General features: G+C 41.3%; 2 protein-coding genes and 1 long non-coding RNA gene across 5 annotated transcripts in view; 1 reads left to right on the top strand and 2 right to left on the bottom strand.

Annotated features, from left to right (window-relative positions):
• The window catches only part of MRPL42 (mitochondrial ribosomal protein L42), a 60,402-nt gene extending 56,798 nt beyond the window's left edge, over positions 1 to 3,604 (bottom strand). Inside the window, exon 1 of the mRNA XM_009248095.4 lies at positions 3,363 to 3,604. The gene's annotated coding sequence lies outside the window, so the exon portion shown is untranslated. The remainder of the gene's footprint in view (positions 1 to 3,362) is intronic.
• A 221-nt stretch (positions 3,605 to 3,825) lies between these two features.
• Positions 3,826 to 23,199, top strand: part of UBE2N (ubiquitin conjugating enzyme E2 N) — a 33,656-nt gene continuing 14,282 nt past the window's right edge. Inside the window, 1 exon segment of one of the 3 annotated variants that reach the window (NM_001134058.1) lies at positions 3,826 to 3,908. In NM_001134058.1, coding sequence (NP_001127530.1) covers positions 3,879 to 3,908 — 30 coding nt within the window. In that variant the 5' untranslated portion in view covers positions 3,826 to 3,878. 3 annotated transcript variants of the gene reach the window in all.
• LOC129049192 (uncharacterized) lies at positions 16,321 to 22,772 on the bottom strand. The gene is made up of 3 exons (XR_008512048.2): positions 22,645 to 22,772; positions 21,552 to 21,614; positions 16,321 to 19,803 (listed from the first exon to the last, which is right to left on the bottom strand). It is a non-coding gene; the product is annotated as an uncharacterized LOC129049192 (long non-coding RNA).

The raw sequence follows: 23,199 nt of genomic DNA, 5'->3' as shown, positions 1-23,199 counted from the left end.
AGCTAATTTTGTATTTTTAGTAGAGACGGGGTTTCACTGTGTTGGTCAGGCTGGTCTCGAACTCCTGACCTCGAGTGATCCACCTGCCTCAGCCTCCCAAAGTGCTGGAATTATAGGGGTGAGCTACTGTGTGTGGCCAAACAAAATTATTTTATTGTTTATATTGAAGGTATACAACATGATGTTATGGAATATGTTGTGTATCAATAGTAAGTAGGTTACTATTGTGAAGCAAATTGATATATCCATCATCTCACATAGTTACCTATGTTTTTGTGACAACAGTAGCTAAAATCTACTTATTTAGCATAAATCTCATACATAGTGTAAACTTATTACCTATAGCTCTCATATACATTAGCTCTCTAGGCTTGTTCTCATGTACATTAGCTCTCTAGACTTGTCCTAAATATCTGCTACTTTGTACCCTCTAATCTACATCTCTGATTCTCCATCACTCCACCCCACAACCTGCTCCGGGTAACGACTGTTTTGTTGTCTATCTCTGTATTAGATATAGTAAACAGGATTCTTAACTAGCCTTCTAATTTGAGAACTGTATCTCAGCCCTGTGACAACCTGTTCTTCTAGAGTATATCCTGTTCCACAGGATTTATATGAATCAGAAGTTCAGATTTTCGTTTCCAGATGAGTTTAGTGTGAGCTGTCCTCAAGAGGGAAAAAAACAGAAAAAACAATTTGGAGAGACAGGAAAAATGTATATGTTAAAGTGTTAATACTCTCAGAGAATATTATGCCATCAAACCAATCTCTACCAAACAAAGTTATACTATCAAGTTTTAAAAATCTGGTTTCCTAAAGAAAACTATACATGGTTCTATCAAATTACAAAAAATAAGTGATTGCTAAGTGCTGTGTACTGTTCTAAGTACCTTGTACAAATGACATCATTTAAACTTCCCAACAACCACATGAAGGTAAGTATATTTAATAGGTGAAGAAAACAAAGGACAGAGAAATTAAGCAAAGTGTGTTTTCAAACCCAGACTGGGGGCTCCAGAGCTCTCACGCTTAACCTGAATGATACTTATTGTCTGTTCTGATAGAAAATAGACAAAAGGAGGCCAGGTGGAGTGGCTCACACCTGTAATCCCAGAATTTTGGAAGGCCGAGGCAGGCGGATCACTTGAGGCCAGGAATTCAAGATCAGCTTAGCCAACATGGTGAAACTCCATCTCTACTAAAAATACAAAAATTAGCAGGGGGCGGTGGCACACACCTGTAATCTCAGCTACCCTGGAGGCTGAGGCAGAACTGCTTGAATCTTGGAGGGAGAGGTTGCAGTGAGCCGAGATCATGTCACTGCACTCCAGCCTGGGTGACAGAGTGAGAGACTCTGTCTCAAAAAAATAGAAAAAAAAAAAGCACCCGGCACCTCTTTTTGTTTTGCTTATTGTTTTTTTCTCATTTGTTCAGAATTTTTTGTCTTCAAGTGTTAGTATCCATCAAAATTACCCCTGATGTTTAAATGCAGATTCCCAGGTCTCAGCACTGACCTAGAGAATTAGAATCCCTGGGGGAAGGGTTCCAGCTGCAGGAATGCTTTTTTTAACAACAACAACAACAACAAAACAGTGCCCTAGGTGATTCCAAGGCGGGTGGCTGGTAAGCATACTCTGACAAATATTGTACATGTGGCAGTTTCTTTCCCAAAATTGGCCACAACCATACTTTCCATCACATATATGCTGCTAGTTCCTAGAGTCTTGCAGCTCCCCTTTCAAGAGGTGGTGTCCATGTTGCCTGCCCTTGAGACAAGGTGGGTTTTGTGGCTGGTTGGCTGATGGATTATGGTTATTGTGATGCCATGTGACTTCCACGAGGCCATGTGATTTCCATGGCTGGGTCAAAAAAGGCGATTTAGTGTCCATTTCAGCTTGCTAGAACACTTACTCTTGGAGCCCAGCCACCATGCAATGCGGAAGCTCAAGATGCCCCAGGGAGAGGCCCACTTGGAGTGAAACTAACAGCCAGCACCAACTTGCCCGCCTTGTGAACCATCATGGAAGCCAATCTTCTGGTTGCACAGGCTGATGCAGCACAAGCAGAGTGTGCCTTCCTGCCAAGCCCTGCCCAGAATGCAGACCTACACACTCCCAACACAATAGCACTCTGCCTTTCTGCCTACCAGCATGAATTATCCTGGGTCCTCTATAAAATATTCTGAAAAGTATCTTTGTCCAGTTTCATTTACTTTTGCAGATTCTTCTAGTCACAGAACCACCTATTGCAGACTTCTGGTTATTTGAAATTCTCATTATTACCTCTGAACCTTGGCTTCTCATCTAAAACGTTCTGTTAATAATAGAGCCTACCTCATCTGTTTTATAATTGAACGATGTATTAAATTTATGTAATCATTTAGCATCGTGCCAGCACAAAATATCTCTTATTGTTCTTAGCAGGTTTCTTGCATTCAGAGTTCCAGTTTCTTTAGTGCACTATTTTTTCTCTCTCATAGCTCAATGCCATTTCACAGGCCATTTCCTATGCTTGGCATGCTCTTCCCTACAAGGTCAGGTAGGTTCTTACTCATCATTTAGGACTCCACTTATTTAAGAAGGCTTCCTTGAGTTCTCAAGCAGTTAATGCCTCTCTGCTAAAATAGCACCTTGGAGGAACCTCTATTACAGCCCTTAACACATTTGATTGTAACTAATTGTTTACTGGTCTCTCTTCTCCATTGGAATCTAAGTTCCTGGAAGGCATGGTCAGTCCTGTCTTCATTTATTCACCATCTACTGTCTGTTAGTGTGCTAGGAAACACTGTGGTTAAGTAGTTAAGGGCCAGGTCTTGGCGGATCTGCCTGGGGACAAAACAGCTCCTTGGAAAAGGTTAACTCTCTAAGCCTCATTTGTAAAATGGAAACAACACCTCCTCCTTATGATTGCTGTGAAGATGAAGTAAAGTGCTTGCAAACAGTCCATCACACAGCAAACCATCATCAGGATAAAATGCTTCCCCAACAATTCAATTTTCGGGCACCCCCCCACTCTAATTCTCTCATAGGACCTCGCACTCTATAGGTAATCTCTGGTTTACGGATTACTCTGGGTTCTTCAAACCTTTCCTTGGTCATTCGTCCTGTTAACAATTCTGAGTCTCAACCGTTAGGTCTAGGCGTTCAGAACGATTCTTCCCGCCTCCAACTCGCTCCAAACCCTTTTCCTTCAGCCTACTCTGGGCCTACGGGGCGTGTCAGAGTTCCGATTTATACAATTTAAACATCAAAACTCCCCCAACAGCGTGTGAGTAACTGGAGAGACCCCCAGTCAGAGCTTTGCCACCGAGTTTCGGTCTTGCCCTCCCTTTGAGGAAGGAGCAAGACGATGAGCCCCACCTCAGTCGTTCACTGCAGAGCCAGCAGGGAACGCGCGCAATGCAGGCTGAGCTGAAAGAACGAACGCGTGAATGAATGAATGGGCTACGTCGGAGGCCAGGCCTCTGTTACGTCGTCCACCGGCGCGGGCGTGGCCACGGTTAAGAGAGCCGCGCGCGCGAGCGCGCGCGGGCCGTGTCGTACCACCGTCGCGGGCAGGCTCGGCCACGAGCGCCAGAGCCCCGCGCCTCCCCGCGCGGCCTCTCCCAAGTCCCTGCCCCGCCGCAGAGCGTCACTTCCGCCATCCCCGGCCGCGGTTGGGGAGGGCCGCACGGGGGAGGGGGCCAGGTCGGAGGGAAGCCCGCCCGTGCCCGAGCCCGCGCCCGAGCAGAGACTACATTTCCCGAGGGGCCACGGCGGCGGCTGCGGCGACGGGCGCGGCAACGTCCCCCGGAAGTGGAGCCCGGGACTTCCACTCGTGCGTGAGGCGAGAGGAGCCGGAGACTAGACCAGAGGCCGAACTCGGGTTCTGACAAGATGGCCGGGCTGCCCCGCAGGATCATCAAGGTAACCGCCGAGGCCGGCCTCCAGCTCTTCCCTCTGCTCTCGTCGGCTCAGTTGGGCAGGCAGCGCGGCCTCTCGCCTCCTTCGGCCCGCGGCGCGCTCTGGGAGGCCCGAGGCGGCGCGGAGAGGGGTTGGCCGCGGCGGCGAGGGAAGTCGGGTGCTGGGGAGGGGGCGCCGGGGAGACTTCCGGCCGCGGCGGGGCAGCCGGACAGCGGGGAACCGGGGCTTGCAGGCGGCCGCCCGGCGGGCTAGGGAGTGCTGTCCCGCGCCCCGGCGGAGGGTGGGGCGGCAAGGCTGCGGGTCTCTGGGCTTGGGCGCGGGCCTCCATAGCTTCTGAGACCACCCCCCGCCGGAGGCCGCGGGCGCGCGGGAGTCGCGGCGGGGCTCGGACTCCTGGTGGGGATTGTGGCCCGACAAGGTCCCTCGGCAGCCGAGCCCCTCCTTCTCCGCCCGGACGGGGCCGCGGAGGTGCGGCAGCCGCGGGTGCAGAATGAATGAACCGGGAGGGTCAGGCCGGGCGGGGCCCTGCGCCCCGGGAAGTGGCTCTGGGAGGCCCGCGCGTCCTGCCGCGGTCAGCACATGCTCGCCCCTGATTGCCGCGGCTGCCTGGGTCCCGGGACGTGGGGGCCCTGCGCCCTGCTGCCCTTGCTTCCGCGATCTCTCTCTTCTAAATACGTTTCCGCTCGTTTATCTCTGCGAAGTGATTTTACTCTGGTTGGCAAACTCTTTCAGAGCTGTTCCGAGGAAATAGTTTTAACACAAGGCTCGGGGAGGGCAGCAGTTATGGGGGATTCTCTCTCTCTCTTCTCTTCTCTCTCTCCTCTCCTCTCTTTTTCGTAGATATGAGGCCTCGCTATAGTGCCCGGGCGGATTCCAAAACTCCTGGCTTCAGAGATCTTCCTACCTTGGCCTCTATGGGGGATCTCGTGAAATCTTTTGCCCCTCAGTTTAGTGCGTTTTAATTATTAATTGGCTGTTTATGAATACTGTGTTTTGACAAGTACATATGGAATCATGACATTTTCGATTCTTTGATTTTGTAAAGTCTTAAGGAAATATCGACAAGTCTTCAGACGTGAGATATTCCTTGTCATCACAACAACTAAACCTTAAATTTTTGTGTCAGTTTTTATGAAGGAAATTAGTTGAACATTTGTGTGGCTAAATGCGCCAGTTAAAGTGACTCAATTGCAACATCATTTTGCTTGATATAACCTGGTGAACGTGTATGTTAATCTTGTTCATTCTTGTGAAATCTATGGGGAGATGCATACTAAGTGGAAGACTTGTTAGGCTTCGAGGATGATGTACTGTATACTGCTTCATCCAATTGCATTTAAATATATCTGAGATGAGGGAGATGTCACTGACCTAAGGGTGCTGATGTAGAGAAATAAGACGTTTTTGTATGGTAGAAATTCTTAGAAATGAGAGAAATAGAACAGATTGTCAGGGAGCACTGGAGTCTAATAATGTGAATCTTCATAGTCCGAAATTTGTTGTGTGTGGTTTTATCTAGGATTCTGTCCAAGGAGTTTTAATTGTCATATGTATTGGCAGGTCCTTACAACGTGGTTTTAGTTATAATGCAGTCACATGGTCCCCAAAGATTATGTTTATTGAGGCCCCAGTTGAAAAATGCATAGGGAGTGATAGAGCCATACATCAAATATCCTTGTTTTTGTTGTTACTTAGGTTATTGACTAAGTACATATTGCAAGTTGACATTCATGATAATTCTCTGAAATTACATAGTGAACTAAACATTTAACACGCATTTTTCTATTTTTGATTATGAAGATATGCCCGGTAGTATGAAAGCCTTGGATGAAAAAATAAATTCTGTGGAACCTTGTTTATAAATTTACAGAAATGGTTTAAGGCAGTAAGTTGAAGTCCTCATGATTCAGTTCATTTGGCACACAGTAATTTAATTTACACTGGGCATTTACATTTTGCTGTTCAAACTAAGATAGTAGTAACTCATACTGTGATATATAATCTTAATTTTACGGTATCTTGTTGAGAACATCTATCTAATGAATGGTACCTTGATTTGGGTTTTATCTTATTAATGTCATTTATAGCTTAAAAGGATGGTTTTCTCCAATCTTTAAACAGAAGACTAAAATACTAGATTTTTAAAAGTGTCCATGCTTGTGTTATGTAGGTTGTTCCATAATCAGTGACAATGCTTTAAAAAAAAATCAGAATTTATTTTTAAAAGTTGCCTTTTTTCTGTCAATCACTATACAAAGTTCTGTGTGGTGGATGGGGGTAACGGTATTGTCCTGAGGCAATAGGGACATGACTTTGTTGATTGGACTGTTAATTTGTTTTACTTCTGGGTCATCTTTGACTTTCTTCTTTTCTTTCTGTTTTTCTTTTCTTTTCTTGAGACTCGTCTCACTCCGCTCCCAGGCTGCAGTGCAGTGGCAGGATCATGGCTTACCACAGCCTTGATCTCCTGGTCTTAGATGATCCTCCCACTTAAGCCTCCTGAATAGCTGGGACTGCAAGGTGCATGCCACCACACCCAGCTAATTTTTGTAGGGACGGGGTTTCGCCATGTTGCCCAGGCTGGTCTCAAACTCTTGACCTCACACAATCCACCCACTTCAGCCTCCCACAGTGCTGGGATCACAGGCGTGAGCCACTGTGCCCCGCCTGACCTTTGACTTTCAAAGGATGAAATTTAGTGTTGATATAACATCAGTGTTATCATTCTCATCTAATGAAAATGTTAAAATAAGGTGGTTTGATTTGCATGCCTGTTAATATGATGCTTTCTAACTTACAATGATCACTGTTTACATTTGTAGATTTCGTAACCATTTGATTCTTACAGACATTTTTGTGAACTAGACAATATATTTTGCTGTCTAGAAAGTGACTTAAATGACTTTCCTAAGGTAAAGCTGGTAAGAGGCAGAATTTGGATCTTGATTAGTGTAACATTCTCCTGTCTCTTGTTACTGTAAAATGACTAACTATAAATACAAGATGATTTTCTGGACTACTATTCACCCAGTTGCTATCTCATTTAGATTCCTATATCTAATCCAGTAGCAAATTCTGTAGGTTCTGCCTTCAGTATATGTACTAAATCAGACACTTTCCCCTCTGTGTCTTTCAAACTTCTGTTCACTTCCATCATTTACTGCCTGGCCTCCTGTATTAGCCTACTTTGGAGCAGCAGCTAGTGTTATCTTCTTAAAATATAGACCATGTTACTCCCCTACTAAAAACTCTGTAGAGGTTCTCCATCACACTTACATTAGAATCTTGCCTTTTCCCCCCCCTTAGCTATAAGGCCCTGCATTCATCTGGGATGCCTACTTCTGAGCGCATCTGCACTTCTCTCTTTGGGTCACTCCACTGTAGCCACACTGTTGCTTTGCTGTACCCTGAACAATAAGTGGTTGAGCTTATTCCAGTCACAGGACTTTCCTCCTATTTGTTGCATTGCTTGCTTTGTCCAGTTGTTCCGTTCTTAGCTCATATGTTATACCCTCTACCTAACCTGTCCCGTATAAACGAGTTTCCCTTTTTCCTCCCCCACAATTTTACCCTCCTATCTCTCTTTCTTCTGTATAAGTGCTTATTACTGTTCGAAGTTACGTTATTTACTGTTTATTTCTCTCTATTCCGCATTAAACCTTCATGAAGTTAGGGACTCTTGGATATCCCGGGCATTGCTCATTCGTGCCTAGACCAATCCTTCGCACATAGTAGATACTGAAATATTAATAGACTAACTGAATTGATGAGGCTTAATCTCAATGAGCAATAATTTGACATTGTTACTGCTTGGTATATTCTGTCTCAACCAATGTCTGAGCTAAAAGTTAAAGCTAATCTCATTTTCCACCCATAAGCTCATTTAAAAACCACATCAATCTTTTACATTATTTCTTTTTTATGTGCCTACTCTGCTTATGTATCTTTTGTTATTAACTAGGAAATGCACACATAGAGCACATTTGAAAGGCTCTGAAGGATACATAGAGAATCCCTCATCTGTCCTTCAGCATTCCAGTTCCCCTGCTTAGACAACCACTGTTTTTGTTTGTCTGTTTGTTTTTTGAGACGGAGTCTCCCCCTGTTGCCCAGGCTGGAGTGCAGTGGTACAATCTTGGCTCACTGCAAACTCCACCTCCCAGGTTCAAGTGATTCTCCTGCCTCAGTCTCTTAAGTAGCTGAGACTACAGGCACGTGCCACCATGCCTGGCTAATTTTTAGTAGAGATGGGGTTTCACCATGTTGGCCATGCTGGTCTCAAACTCCTCTTCTCAAGTGATCCACCTGCCTCAGCCTCACAAAGTGCTAGGATTACAGGTGTGAGCCACTGCACCTGACTTCAACCACTATTTTTATTGTGTATCCTTACAAGAAGACCAGAGCAACTTTCTGCTATAAGTTAGGCATCTTCTTCTTCTCATGCAGATACCTTGATTCCCTTCTTTTCACCTCTGACCACCTAGTATCTTCAAGTTGACTTTTTTTTTTTTTTTTAAGAGACAGACTGCTGCTTTGTTGCCCAGGCTGGAGTGCAGTGGCTTTTCACAGGCGTGATCATAGTACATTATATACATACAGCCTCAAATTCCTAATATCAGGTGATCTCTACCTTCAGCCTCCAGTATCTGGGATTACAGGCATGCATCATAGTGTCCCGCTTTGGCTCTTTTTTTTTTTCAAAGGGCTGTTTAATGGAACCTTATGGTTAGACTTTATTTTATTTTTTTAAATATTGGAAATTTAATACTTTTTCAATAGAGATGGGGTCTTGCCATGTTGCCTAGGCTGTTCTCGAGCTCCTAGGCTCAAGTGATTCTTCCACCTCGGCCTCCCAAAGTGCTAGGGTTACAGGCATGAACCACCATGCCTGCCTAGACTTTATTGTAACTAATTGCTTATTCATAACTTTCAGAATATTTCCCTATTGTGCTATATAAAAAATGCTGTAATGAAGTTTTGTATGTATGGCATTTTGCACAAGTGTGAGTGATATTGAGTCTTGGTAGTTCTGTTTTAAGCTAGAATCTTTAGTTTTGTTTTTCTGCCTTATCTTCTGGACCAAAGCTCTTTTAGCCAGTAAAAGTGACTGAAGCTGGGCACGGTGGTTCACACCTGTAATAACAGCTCTTTGGGAGACTGAGGCCCAAGGATTGCTTGAAGCCAGGAGTTGAGACCAGCCTGAGGAACATAGTGAGATCTCCGTCTCCACCAAAAAAAAAGTGAACAGTTAAAACTTAAAGTCATAAAGGCTAAGAGGTACCTAAAATGTCCCTCAAATGAGAGGTTCTGCATAATCCTGTCATAAAGAAGAATCACTTTCGGGAACCAATAAGTGAGATCTATAGTTATGGCCTTGGTCAAAACCAAATCTGTTTCAGCTTTACATGTTACATTGATATAGTGACTGACATTCCTTTAATGGTCTTTTCAGAATTAATCATGAGGGCTGGGCACTGTGTCTCATACCTATAATCTCAGTACTTTGGGAGGCGGAGGCGGGAGGAACCCTTGAGCCCAGGGTTTCGAGACTGGGCTGTACAACATAATGAGACCTTGTCTCTACAAAAAAATAAAATGAAAATTAGCCAGGTGTTGTGGCACACATCTGTAGTCCCAGCTACTCAGGAGACAGATGGGAGGATTGGTTTGGCCCAGGAAGTTGAGGCTGCAGTGAGCCTAGATCGCGCCACTGCACTCCAGCCTGGGCGACAGAGTGAAACCCTGTCTCAAAATAGTAATAATGATAATAATGAAAATGATAAAATACGGTCTTGGGAAAAAGTAGTTAACTTACCCTAGGGGTTGACTTATTTGATTAAAACCTAGTGAGCCAACCTGCTGGAATTAGAATTTTACCAGTCTTTCGCAGAATTTACTTTATGTCTCCCTTCCCCACTGGTCCCTTGTCTATGGTGCTGAAAAATTTACTTAAAAAAATACATTTAATTAATTTTTTGAGACAGGGTCTCTGTCACCCAGGCTGAAGTGCAGTGGAAAAATTTACTCTTCTGTTTGGTGTGATTTAGCCTCAAATTCTTAAAAAGCAGATACAGTCTGATTTTACATTGAGACTTGAGTTTACTTTTTTAATAGGATTTTTTGAAGTGCACACATTATTTTTTCCTATTACTGTTTAAAAGCCACTCATTTGATAGGTATTCTAGTGCATACGGTATTTTTTTTTGTAAGAAAAGTGATTTAGAAAACTCACTTTATTTATTTATTTATTTATTTGAGATGGGAGTCTTGCTCTGTTGCCCAGGCTGGGGTGCAGTGGCACAATCTTGGCTTACTGCAACCTCTGCCTCCCAGGTTCAAGCAGTTCTCCTGCCTCAGCCTCTGGAGTAGCTTTACTCTGCCTTGGACTTTTTTTTTTTTTTCTTTTTTTGAGATGAAGTTTTGCTTTTGTTGCCCAGGCTGGAGTGCAATGGCGTGATCTCGGCTCACTGCAACTTCTGCCCCCTGGGTTCAAGCGATTCTCCTGCCTCAGCGTCCCTAGTAGCTGGGATTACGGGTGTGTGCCACCACGCCCAGCTAATTTTTGTATTTTTAGTAGAGGAGGGTTTCACCATGTTGGTCAGGCTGGTCTCGAACTCCTGAACTTTGGTGATCTGCCCACCTCGGCCTCCCAAAGTGCTGGGACTACAGGTGTGAGCCACCGTGCCTGGCCTACCTGTTGTTTTAAGCTCTGAAAATACTTGTCTGATAATGTTTTTTTCCAACTAAAAAAAGGCATGGAAAAGTTACCATGATGTTTCAGAAATATATCTACCTCCAGGTGAGGGCAGGGGAACTTAGCCAGGTATGGTGGTTCATGCAGTAATCCTAACAGAACACTGAGGCAAGAGGATCCCTTGAATCCAGGAGGCCGAGGCTGCAGTGAGCTATTAGTGGCACCACTGCACCCCAGCCTGGGTAATAGAGGCAAGACCCTGTCTCTTAAAAAAAAAAAAAAAAAAAAAAATTAAAAAAAAAACTCATTATGATGAAGACGGATTTGTTATAAGTTGTAATTAAAATCACCTTTGGAATTAAAAAAAAAACTTGTAAAAAATTTGACCAGGAACAGTGGTTCTTTAGTTCTTTCAGTTGTCTCACTTAAGAATTTTCTGACCTCTTCCTAGAAAAAAAAGCTATATTTTTTAGCGTATGACTTCTGGGGATTCAGATTCTTGCCAAGTTGTGGATTCCCTAGGTCTTCATGTGCTCCATGTTAAGAATCCTTGGACTGCTTTTGGTAGTGATTAAACTTTCAGGCTCTAAAGATACTGTTTTAATATACTATCTAATGTTTTGATTATGAAATGAGAGCATAACTGAAAGTAAGTTAAAAATCGCAGTCAGTTCAGTATTCTTTCTTAAGCTCCTCTGTGTCAAGCAGTTCCTTTAGTCCAGATTGATCAACTCCTGCACAATTGAAATTAAGTTTTGTCAAATTATCAAGCACTTTAGTATTCACTGTGCTAAATGACTGTGACTGGAAATGTTATGCATTTGCTTTGCTGAAGTTTGGAATTTTTCCACACGTGTTAATGACCACTCTTAAAACCAGAGGTTTTTTTTTTTGAGACAGAGTCTCACTCTGTCGCCAGGCTGGAGTGCAGTGGCACGAACTCGGCTCACTGCAATCTCTACCTCCCAGGTTCAAGCGATTCTCCTGCCTCAGCCTCCCGAGTAGCTGGAATTACAGGCACACGCCACCACACCCAGCTAATTTTTTTTTATTTTTAGTAGAGACGGGTTTCACCATATTGGCCAGGATGGTTTCTATCTCCTGACCTTGTGATCCACCCACCTCGGCCTCCCAAAGTGCTGGGACTACGGGAGTGAGCCACCAGAGTTTTACACATTAGAGAACATCTGTTCATCCTTTTCTTTCTCTGGTGAGGAATTTGTAGGCCAAAGAAGTTGGATGACCAGATTCCTGATGTACAATTCGGTTCTTCTTCTTTTTTCCCTATACCTTATAGGATAGTTTACCTGTGTAAATGGATTTAAGAAGAAAATATGCTACAGATTCAAGTTGTATGGATTCTGAACACACATTATATTTTCTGTTATAATGAATTATGGATGCATATGTGCTATGGAAATAAATACTAGAAACAAGGAAATGAGGACAGCAGCATCCAGCAGGGGCTTTTGACATTACAATTATAGTAATCATAGTTCTGATTTAAGGTGCCAAATTCGTATCTTATACAGTGCTGCTTTCTAAAAACAAAATAAATCTGAGAGGCGTAGTATATGTAATAATATTATATCAAGAAAAAGAATTCTTATGTGTGTATGCGAAAAATGAGTTGGACTGTTGTTTCATTATAGAGTTGAAATTTTCTTTGCAAATGTAATATATGAAGGAATCAACGTGGATATACCAATTAGGGGATGAAATAATAGGGAGTCTTTTAACTTCAGTTAAAATCTTAGCTTTTAAAATTTCTTCCCAAGTGAAGTGATTGATGGCCCTAGGGTCTTTTGTGGCAGAAACATGACTGTGTGGTTGGAAGAACTGGATAATTGGTTAAGAGTCCTCAGAATCAACAGAAATACTTCATTATTATTCATTCTTTCAAGGGCTACATGACACCATTGGGGGCATTTTATATTTTTTAAAAATCCTGGCCAGGCGTGGTGGCTCATGCCTGTAATCCCAGCACTTTGGGAGGCTGAGGCAGGAGGATCACAAGGTCAGGAGATCGAGACCATCCTGGCTAACACGGTGAAACCCCATCTCTACTAAAAATACAAAAAAATTAGCTGGGTGTGGTGGTGGACGCCTGTAGTCCCAGCTAGTCGGGAGGCTGAGGCAGGAGAATCGCGTGAACCCAGGAGCAGCGGAGCTTGCAGTGAGCAGAGATCGCCCCACTGCACTACAGCCTGGGCAACAGAGGGAGACTCCGTCTCAAAAAAAAAAAAAAAAAAAAATCCTGGAGGAAGCTATTCTAAAATTTCTTGAGGACTTAGGCACAGACATTTTTGGTTTTGAATTGGCCAGTAACTGAGATGCTTCTGAATAATTAGGATTCTACTGTAATTTAAAGTAATTTTAGATACCGGTTTCAGAATCTAAGGTTGACATATTTTGCATTAAAACAATTGGCTATGTTGTCTTTAGATTTTCAAATTTTTTTTTAGTTTTTGGTACCTTCACATTATGTCTCCATCAGTTTGGTTAATTTTGGGCAAATGGATTTATATTTTGAAAGTCTTTACAGTTCTAGGGATTGAAGGCATTGTAGTTAAGGAAACACTGGAAAGAACTAACAAATTTATATCGTGAAACCATTGGTGATTTTTTTGTTGCTCTATAACTTTCTTAAGATTACTTTATAGCTTATACTCAGGAAAATGTTAGTAAGTAGCTGTTTTTTTTTTTTTTTTTTTTTGTGACTCTTAAAGACAACTAGATTACCATCTTACTATGAGGCAGAGACAAAGTGGTTTTAGTAACATAGGCCGATCCCAAGGCCAAATTTCAGTTTTCTGTAACCTTGTGATTTGTGTGTCTCTTTTATTATCCATTCATAAGATTTTTATTATATTATTATCCATTCATAAGTTTTTTTTCAGTTCAATTAATTGGACATTCATTGAATGCATAATATGCATTTACCAGTAAGCCAGGTGAACAAGAAAGGCATCCCTGTGTAATGGAAAACACAGTCATGAAACAAGAAATTTCTGTGGCCCAGGCTGGAATGCAGTGACGCGATCTTGGCTTACTGCAACCTCCGCCTCCCGGGTTCAAGCAATTCTCCTGTCTCAGCCTCCTGAGTAGCTGGGATTACAGGTGCATGCCACCACACCCGGCTAATTTTGGTATTTTTAGTAGAGACAGGGTTTCACCATGTTGGTCAGGCTGGTCTCGAACTCCTGACCTCGTGATCTGCCCGCCTCGGCCTCCCAAAGTGCTGAGATTATAGGTAGGAGCCACCGCGCCCAGCCGAGGAAGTGTTTTTAAACTTGAAGAGTAAGAGTTTGCTGGGCCAAGAGAGGGAGGGAGTGTGAGTGAGTTTTGGGCACATGGGGCAGCAGATATGAAAGCTGGAAGGAGAGACAGAAAGCATGGCATCATCTAGAAATATAGTATGTGATGGATAATAGAATCAGGGTCTCATCAAAAATAATTATTACTGTTTAATGACTGTGTTCAAAGAGTTGGCATCAAGAATTGTTAGGCAAACAAAGTGTTTCTAATTATGAAATTCATATTTAGTCTGTGAACTATTCACCAGCATGCAGTGTGGCAACTGTTCCTGAAGTGAGGTTGGTCATATAGTTTTTATTATGTAAAAATAGACATCTTTCATTGGCATCGTGTACCAGGCACTGTTCTAAGCATGTTATGTGCATTAATTTACTTAATTCTAATTGCAGTTTTATGATGTGTGGATATTAGTATCATTCCTATTTTATAGCTATGGGAACCTGCACAGAGGGATTTATTAGTTTGTAGAGCTATGATTTGAACCCAGGTGGTCTGATTCTGTAGACTGTGGGTACTGAAGATAGAATACGCCAGAACATATCTATTCCTAGATAATAACTGGCAGTGCATGTATTTTTATACTGTATCATTTGGACACGTGAAGTGGAAACATGTTTAAGAACAGGATCTGAGTGCTTAGCTTACTTGTTTTGGGTTGTGTTTTGTTTGTTTGTTTGGTTGGTTTTTTTTGAGACAGAATTTTGCTCTTGTTGCCCAGGCTGGAGTGCAATGGCATGATCTTGGCTCCCAGGTTCAAGCGATTCTTCTGCCTCAGCCTTCGGAGTAGCTGGGATTACAGGTGCCTGCCACCACACCCGGCTAATTTTTGTATTTTTAGTAGAGACGAGGTTTCACCATGTTGGCCAGGCTGGTCTCGAACGCCTGACCTCGTGATTCACCCGCCTTGGCCTCCGAAAGTGCTGGGATTACAGGCATGAGCCACTGCGCCTGGCTGTGTTTTTTTGTTTGTTTGTTTGTTTTTAAGATAGGGTCTCACTGTGTTGCCCAGGCATGATCATGGCTCACTGCAGCCTCAGCCTCCCGAGTAGCTGGGATCACAGGCATGCACTACCATCCCCAACTAATTTAAAAAATATTTTTTTATATATATGTAAAATATATATTATGTACAATATATATTATATGTGTATATATATTATATATATAAATACATAAAAATATATAAAAATACATATATATGTATATATATAAAATATATATACATATGTAATATATATTACATAGAGACGGGTCTCCCTATGTTGCTCAGGCTGGTTTTGAACTCCTGGGCTCAAGTGATCCTCCTGTCTCAGCCTTCCACAGTGTTGGGATTACAGGCGTGAGCCACTGAGCCTGCCGCTTTCTTGTTTTTTTTTTAATCAGAAGTCTGTTTATTGTAATTTAATTAGAGGCTTTCCTACAAACATGAGACCCTGTTTAGTAACATAGTTCACCTTAAGATGGAATGCCTCTGGTCTGGATAGCATATTCTTTTCCTCCCCCTCCCCACCCAGCCAGTCCTGGATTTGAGGAATTTTGTGGTCTGGTGAGAAGGGACTCTTTGCTACTCTTTCTTACTAGCAAAATATACAGTCTTGAATCACTTAACGATGGAGTTACTTTCTGAGAAATGCACCATAGGCAATTTCATCATTGTGTGAACATCATAGAGTGTATTTATACAAACCTGTATAGTGTAGCATGCTACATACCTAGGCTATGTTGTATAGTCTGTTGATCCTAGGCTACAGACCTAGGATCAAGTTTAGTATGTTACTGTACTTAATACTGTAGGCAGTTGTAATGCAGTGGTAAGTATGTGTATATCAAAATAGGAAAGGTACAGTAAAAATCTGGTATAAAAGATAAAAAATGGTATACCTGTATAGGGCACTTACCATGAAGGAAGCTTGCAGGACTGGAAGTTGCCCTGGGTGAGTGAGTGGTGAGTGGATTTGAAGGGCTAGGACATTACTGTACACTACGATAGACTTTATAAGCATTGTACACTTAGGCTACACCAAAAAATTATTTTTTAAAATGTTTCTTCAATAATAAGCCTTAGCTTACTGTAACTTTTTTATTTTATAAACTTATATTTTTAAACTTTCGATTTTTTTGTATTAACATTTAGCTTAAAACACATCATACAGCTGTGCAAAAATATATTTTCTTTATATCCTATAAGCTTTTTTCTCTGTTACAATCTTTTTAAAAAAACTTTTTTGTGAAAAACTAAGACATACACACACATATTAGGCCTATTCAGGATCATCAGTATCACTGTCTTCCAGCTCCTCTTGTCCTACTCGAAGGTCTTCAGGGGCAGTAACACACATGGAGCTGTCATCTCCTATGACAACAATGCCTTCTGGAATACCTCTTGAAGGACCTGCCTGAACCTGTTTTACAGTCAACTTTTTTTTTTTTAATAAGCAGAAGGAATACACTCTAAAATAATCATTAAAAGTATAGTGTAGTAAATACTAGGCAATAGGAATTTTTCAGTTCCATTATAATTTTGTGGGACCACTGTCTTGTGCAGTTCATCATTGACTGAAACTCATACGGTGCATGACTGTATTTAAAGTACCACTGAATCAGACTAGTTTTAAACAAGAATTTTTTTTCTCAGTAAGCCTAAAAATATATTAGTTATCTTGCATTCATTTATATATCAAGTTGAGTTTTGTGTTTTCTTTCTTTCTTTTTTTTTTTTGAGACAGAGTCTCCCTCTGTCGCACAGGCTGGAGTGCAATGGCGTGATCTCGACTCACTGCAACCTCCGCCTCCTGGGTTCAAGCAGCTCTACTTCCTCAGCCTCCTGAGTAGCTGGGACTAGCTGGGACTACAGGCGTGCACCACCACACTCAGCTAATTTTGGTATTTTTAGTAGAGACGGGGTTTCACCATGTTGGTTGGGCTGGTCTTGAACTCCTGACCTCGTGATCTGCCCGCCTCAGCCTCCAAAAGTGCTGGGATTACAGGCATGAGCCACCGCACCCGGCCTATGCTTTTTCAAATAAAGCACACCATCCAGGACCCTGTCTTTATTGTTGTGGTTCAGGTAAGGGTTAAACTAAAAGTGCTGCAAGCTCTATTCAGGGGCCAGCACTGACTGTGATTAGAGAAGTACTTGGCCAGACCTTGCCTATTTTTTCTCCTAGTTTAATTGGCAGGGGTGCTGATGTATTGGCAAGGATGCCAAGACAAGAATCTATGGGCTATTTTCTCTGAACACTTGTTTCTAGTCTGAGTACTTAGTTCATGGTTATACATCAGAATTATCTGGGGATGTTTGTAAATTTAACATTGCCAGCCCAACATATTTTTGTTGTTTTAAGAGCTGCTTATGATTTTAGTGTACACTTTGCAGAAACACTGGTCATCTGTGTGCTTGGCTTCAATGCAAAGATGAGTAGAATGGGAGACAAAAGTAAAATCATACAGCTAGTGCTGCTTTGTATGTAGAATACAAAGGCATCAATGGGAACACCAAAGAAGTAACAGACTGGCCTGGAAAACCCTCAAGATTGGTTTAGGGAAAGGTTTTTAGAGGATGATATTTGAGCTGAATTTTGAAGCATAAGTAGAAAAGGGGGAGTAGAATGTCATTCTAGGTTAGACATACCAGACCCAGGAGATATTTGAACTAAGACTGTGTAACTTGAGTCAGCATGTCTATGCTTGGATCACAGATACTTAGTTTCAAAAGTAATCTTTTAATTTGAAGTTTCTTTTCTTCAGAAGTGTAGTTCATGAATATATATTCATTACTAAAAATTCTGTTGGCTGGGTGCAGTGGCTTATGTCTGTGATCCCAGCACTTTGGGAGGCTGAAGCAGGTAGGTTGCTTGAGCCCAAGAATTCGAGAACAGCTTGGGCAACATGAGGAAGCCCCATGTCTACAAAAAAATACAAAAAATAGCCAGGTGTGGTGGCACACGTCTGTAGTCCCAGCTACTAGTTGGGAGGGTGAAATGGGAGGATCACTTGAGCCTGGGAGGTTGAGGCGGCAGTGAGCCAAGATTGTGCCACTATACTCTAGCCTGGGCGACAGAGCAAGATCCTGTCTCAAAAAACTGAAAACTCTGTTAACATGCTGTGAATATGTTATATACTAAATAGTCAAGTAATAGATATTTATTTTCTCTTCACTTACTTTTACTATTCCAATCTCTAATTCATCGGTAAGATTCCAAAATCTCACTGAATATTGAAGGAAAACTCAAATGCTTCATTTATTTTTTTGAGGTGTAATTCTCATACCATAAAATTCACCCAAAGTGTACAGTTCAGTGGTTTTTTCATATATTCACAAAGTAGTACAACATCATCACTTGCTAATTCCAGAAGATTTTTGTCACCCCAAAAAGAAAAACCCTGTGCCCATTAGCAGTCACTCTACCTTCAACCCCTGGCAACCATTTATCTGCTTTCCAATTCTATGGATTTTCCTATTTTACACACTTCATATAAATGGAATTATACAATATATGGCCTTTTCTTTCTGGCTTCTTTCATTTAGCATGTTTTCAAGGTTCATGTATATTGTAGCATGTATTAGTACTTCATTCCTTTGTAAACATTTTAGCTGAAGTGTTTTCTAAATGAAATCTTTTAAAAAGTGACAGTGCTGAAGGGAAGCAAGGTAGAATTTTTAGGAGATAGGTAATCTGTATTGGCTCTCATAAAACTAGTCTCATTTGAAGCCTGCATTGCTTTAGAACAGGGATTTCCAACCTTTTGGCTTCCCTGGGCCACAATGGAATAAGAATTGTCTCGTGGCCGGGCACGGTGGCCCACGCCTGTAATCCCAGCCCTTTGGGAGGCCGAGGTGGGCTGATCCTTTGAGGTCAGGAGCTCAAGACCAGCCTGGTCAACATGGTGAAACCCTGTCTCTATTAAAAATACAAAAATTAGCTGGGTGTGGTGGCACACCCCTGTAATCCCAGCTACTTGGGGGGCTGAGGTGGGAGAATTGCTTCAACCTGGGAAGCAGAGGCTGCAGTGAGCCGAGATCGTGCCACTGCACTCCAGTCTGGGTGACAAAAGAAAAAAAAAAAAAGAATTGTCTTAGGCCACACATAAAATACACTAACACTAATGAGCTTAAAAAAAAGCCGATGAGCTTAAAAAAAAAAAAAAAATCTGCTGATGCACCCATGAGAGGGGAGACAGCACTGTCCTCTCTCGCAGTTTTCCCTTAACACCCCCTTATCTGCAGACTTAAACTAGGAGCCCCTAGCAGAGTCCTACCTCCAGAATCACAAAAGTGTAGAAGGAAAGTGAGAGACATTGATTGATTTTATATCTGACTTTCTAGTTTCCTAAGGCAGAGATTTTTTAGAAAACTGCCTGGCCTGGCCCAGCCCATGATAGATAGGGATGGGTAAGAAGCCCTTGAGATGTGGCAGTATGTGGCTTGACTTCAGACTTGTCGGATTAGGGGTTTTATAGGGTTTTTTGCTCTTGTTTTGATTAAGCTTGTTTGACTTGCAGGGTGTCTCCTACTTGTGTTCCAGCCACCCGATTTCCTTACTCAAGAAAACTGTTTACTTATACTATTCAAATTATTTTCAGGACTATTTTTATGACTTTTTAGCTTTTTTTTTTGGATGCAGTTTCACATAATACATTGCTGGCTTGTGTTGCTAGCAAGAACTGATTCCAGCATTTATATTCTTTGATTGTATTGTCACATTCTTTCGGAGACTCAAGCTGTCCACATGAAGTGGATGAATTTGACCCGGTATTATTGTCCATGGGTACTCTATTGTAATACATCAGCCCTAGTGTGTAAGTTTGTGCTTATTTCAGTTACATTAAAATCTGAGTTGTCTGGATCATTTCCTCCTCTGGCTTAGTAGTGCAGGACGAGATCATCTGAAATCACAGAAGAGTAAAAAATCTGCTGAGTTATTTACTCCAGCTGGATCTCTTAAGACTGTTCAAATTTCAGACCTCATTGATAATCTGTGAAATATTAAAGTCTCTAACCAAGCTGTTTCATTTCAGATTCTTCCCAAAACCTTGAGGTAGGGGAAAGAATCATCTTTAATATGTCAACTCGTGATTATTGAGGCAATGATCACTTTTTTAAATTGAGGAAAATGCTTATTAGATTGTTGAAGCTGCCTAGAGGAGCAAAAGAAGTGATAAGGTTGGTATCTCTGGTGCTTCATAATTGGTCCATTTAAGTGTATGACCTGTAGGAATAGTGTCAAAGCTAAGGCTTTTGGACAGACATGCTAAATAATTTGTAAAGATTCGGTTTGGAGTCTTGCAAGTCTTTTTTTCTGCATACTCCTGCTCTTTGCAGTCACCGCTTGGCTAGGCCTACTATTTTTGGAAGTTCTTGAATTTCCTTTTTACCCAGTCAGTCATTTTCCTTACTCTGTGGGGTTGGCCTCAGGTAGTTCTGCAGTTGATCTGTTCATTAACCGGTAAGAAATGCGAGACACACTGGTGTCCAGCATTGGGTCTGCAAATGTTAGACACAGGCCTTGATCTCTAGGAACTAGTTTAGTTGGAGAGACAGTAAGGTAGCAAAGTGTGTAAGGGATGGCTTACAGAAGGTTCATTCCTATTGTAGTCTATTGCTGACCTCTTAATTGACAATTGACTTTAAAGATGGTAGAAATGCTGCTTTTCATGACTAAAATAATGTTTTATTTTATGGCTCAGAGAGCCTTACTTACTAATTCTCTAGAGCAAAACACTGACTTAGGGAATATGAAATGTATGTTTATGTATAGCAGGAACAAAGAATCTGAGGCCAGACTCTTGAGTTTGATTTCTAGCTCTGCCAAATATTAGCTTGGGCAACCTCATTTGACCTCTCTGCTTCTTTATCTGCTTAATATACTAATCTAGCTGTATGGTAATTGGAAGGATTAGAGTGTAAAGAACAGACTCTAACATAATACTGAGCCTTATATAGTGTTGGTTATTACTGTTTTCTGACTTTGCAAAGATGCTGCTTCACCATAAACATAAAAAGATTGAATGTCTTCCTAGTGTGTGGGAAAATGGTTTGTTCATTTATGTATTTGTTTCACAAAATAGATGACATTAAATATAACTCTGAAGTGAGGCATAGATTTTGTGAAAAGCACAGTGAATGTTCATTTACCGACAGTGGATAGCAAAATGGGATGTTTTGGGTAAATAACATTTTGATTTCATTAAAATTATCATATGTATAATCCATTTTCCATGGGTTAGGTAATAATAAAGTTGATCTTTGCAACTGCTAAATTGAAGTTTTATTTTTTAATCCAAAGTATTTCACTGTATAACTTCAAGAGGCGCCATTTATGCAGACTGTCATATGAATGGTCCTCTCCTGAAGCTGTGCGGTATGGTTAGCCCTGAGAGAGGATGCTTACTGGGTGGGAGACAACCCTCCAATATCTGCATGCTTTCATGTTTCCTAATTTATCTCAGAGTTAGTATGCAGAGTGTGAAAAACTTTTAATTTTTCTTTCCTGATGGTTTGGATTTTATACAAAATTGTGTTACTGGCACAATTGGATTGAGAATGCAAATCTGAGCGAAATGTAACTTGTTTTTTGTTTGCTTCGTTGAAAAGTTCAACTGCTCTGCTTCCATCTGTTCTTGTCTTGCCTTACCTATTATGGAGTCCTCAGGCATTAAATTTTGTTGTGATTGCTGCATTTGAAACCAGAAGTAACCTGAAGAAAAAGGGTCGAGTAAGTAAATACATGGTAGTTATACTAGTGTAGTCACTAGCTTGTAGGCCAGGAAAAGTACCTGTTTATGCCATATAGTTTTTAAAGAATATTGATTTGTCTGTAAATCAACCAACCTTGAGGAAAGTGGCTGCAGTGACACAGGAGTGAAAAAATGTAAACATATTAAACTGTTCTTAAGGGCTTTTGTCTTTATCAGAACGAAAAAAAAAACATTCTAGAATGTTAATTGGATTTTGGTTATTAGGAGAATGGCTAATTTTATTTAGATTAATTTTATGTATTTCTTTAATGAGCAAGTGAAAAAAACTTGGGAAAAAAGCAGGTGCCCTTAGCAACAAATTTTCTCTTTATTTAGATATTGAACTTTGGCATAAATACCAGGGTTACAGTTCATAATATCCTTCTCCTTCAGCAGGGAAGACTAAAACAGTAATTATAGGCCTAAAGAATATTATTACAAAAGGGGACCTTCCAGAGTAGAAAGAAGCATATAGCAATAAGATTTAACTCATTCTAATAATAATAAAGTGTTCAGACAATTTTGGTGCTATAGAGAACCTTTTAAATGTTCAAGGGACATTTTAGAAGGCTGGAGAGGTAAATGATTTGTCTATGGTCACATATCACATTGATACAATTAAAATTGGAATTAAATTCAGATGTGCTAACTCTTGAGCCTCTTCCCCCGCCCCACGCTAGGTACACCAGGCTGCTTAGTTGAATTTAACTGCCTAGTGTGAAATTAGCTCCTCCTTTAAAAGGTTTTAAGTAGAAGTTCTTTGATAAAGAGATTAGTTGACTTGTATGCTCTCCTCTTTTGACTTCATTTAATCCCAAAGAGATATTTAGCTTCTTATTTACCAGCCCCCAACCCCCTCCTGCCTCCGTCTGCTAACTCTTAACCTTTTCTTCACTTCCTTTCCTGTTGAGTTTAGACTTTATTTTAGCAACCAACAGAAGCCAGCTTTGGCTAGTTTAAGCAGAAATGATATTAAGAGTTATTAGTTACCTCACGCATTCTTCAGGAGGACCAAAGAAAAGAGGGAGCCAGGAACAAACTTCAGAATCACATCACGATGATTTCACTGCTCACACTGTGTGCAACACATTCTACAGTGTGTGCGGTGTGATTGTTGATGTCAAGCGCAGAATGCTACCACTAGAACTCTGCCGCTATCTTAGTGGTAACTACTGCAGTTCTTTCCAGAATGGGTTATTTCTTTGCTTGTGATGCGCAAGGAGTGCTGCATGCATACTACCAACCTCATTTTGCCCAAATGCTTCCAGGCAGTCCTTTTGTGTGACCACGGGTAAGTTTTTCTTTTTCTACAAGTTTCTTAAAATTTTTACAATTTTCTTAATCTCCCAGCTCCAACATTATACTAAAGAGTGGGAGCTAAAGGAACATATGAATGAGTGGGGGAATTTTTAACATTGTTTAATAGTTAACATAGACAAATGACTAAAATTATACATAAGGGCCTGAAATGAATTACCAACTTGAAAAAAACAAGTAAAATTTTATGAAAGAAAAAACCCACAATCTACATCATTTTTTACATAA

This window comes from Pongo abelii, chromosome 10 (genome assembly GCF_028885655.2).
Source record: "Pongo abelii isolate AG06213 chromosome 10, NHGRI_mPonAbe1-v2.0_pri, whole genome shotgun sequence".
NCBI classification, from domain to species: domain Eukaryota; kingdom Metazoa; phylum Chordata; class Mammalia; order Primates; family Hominidae; genus Pongo; species Pongo abelii.
The sequence above is the reverse complement of the archived record's forward strand: the minus strand, read 5'-3'. Positions and strand labels throughout refer to the sequence as shown.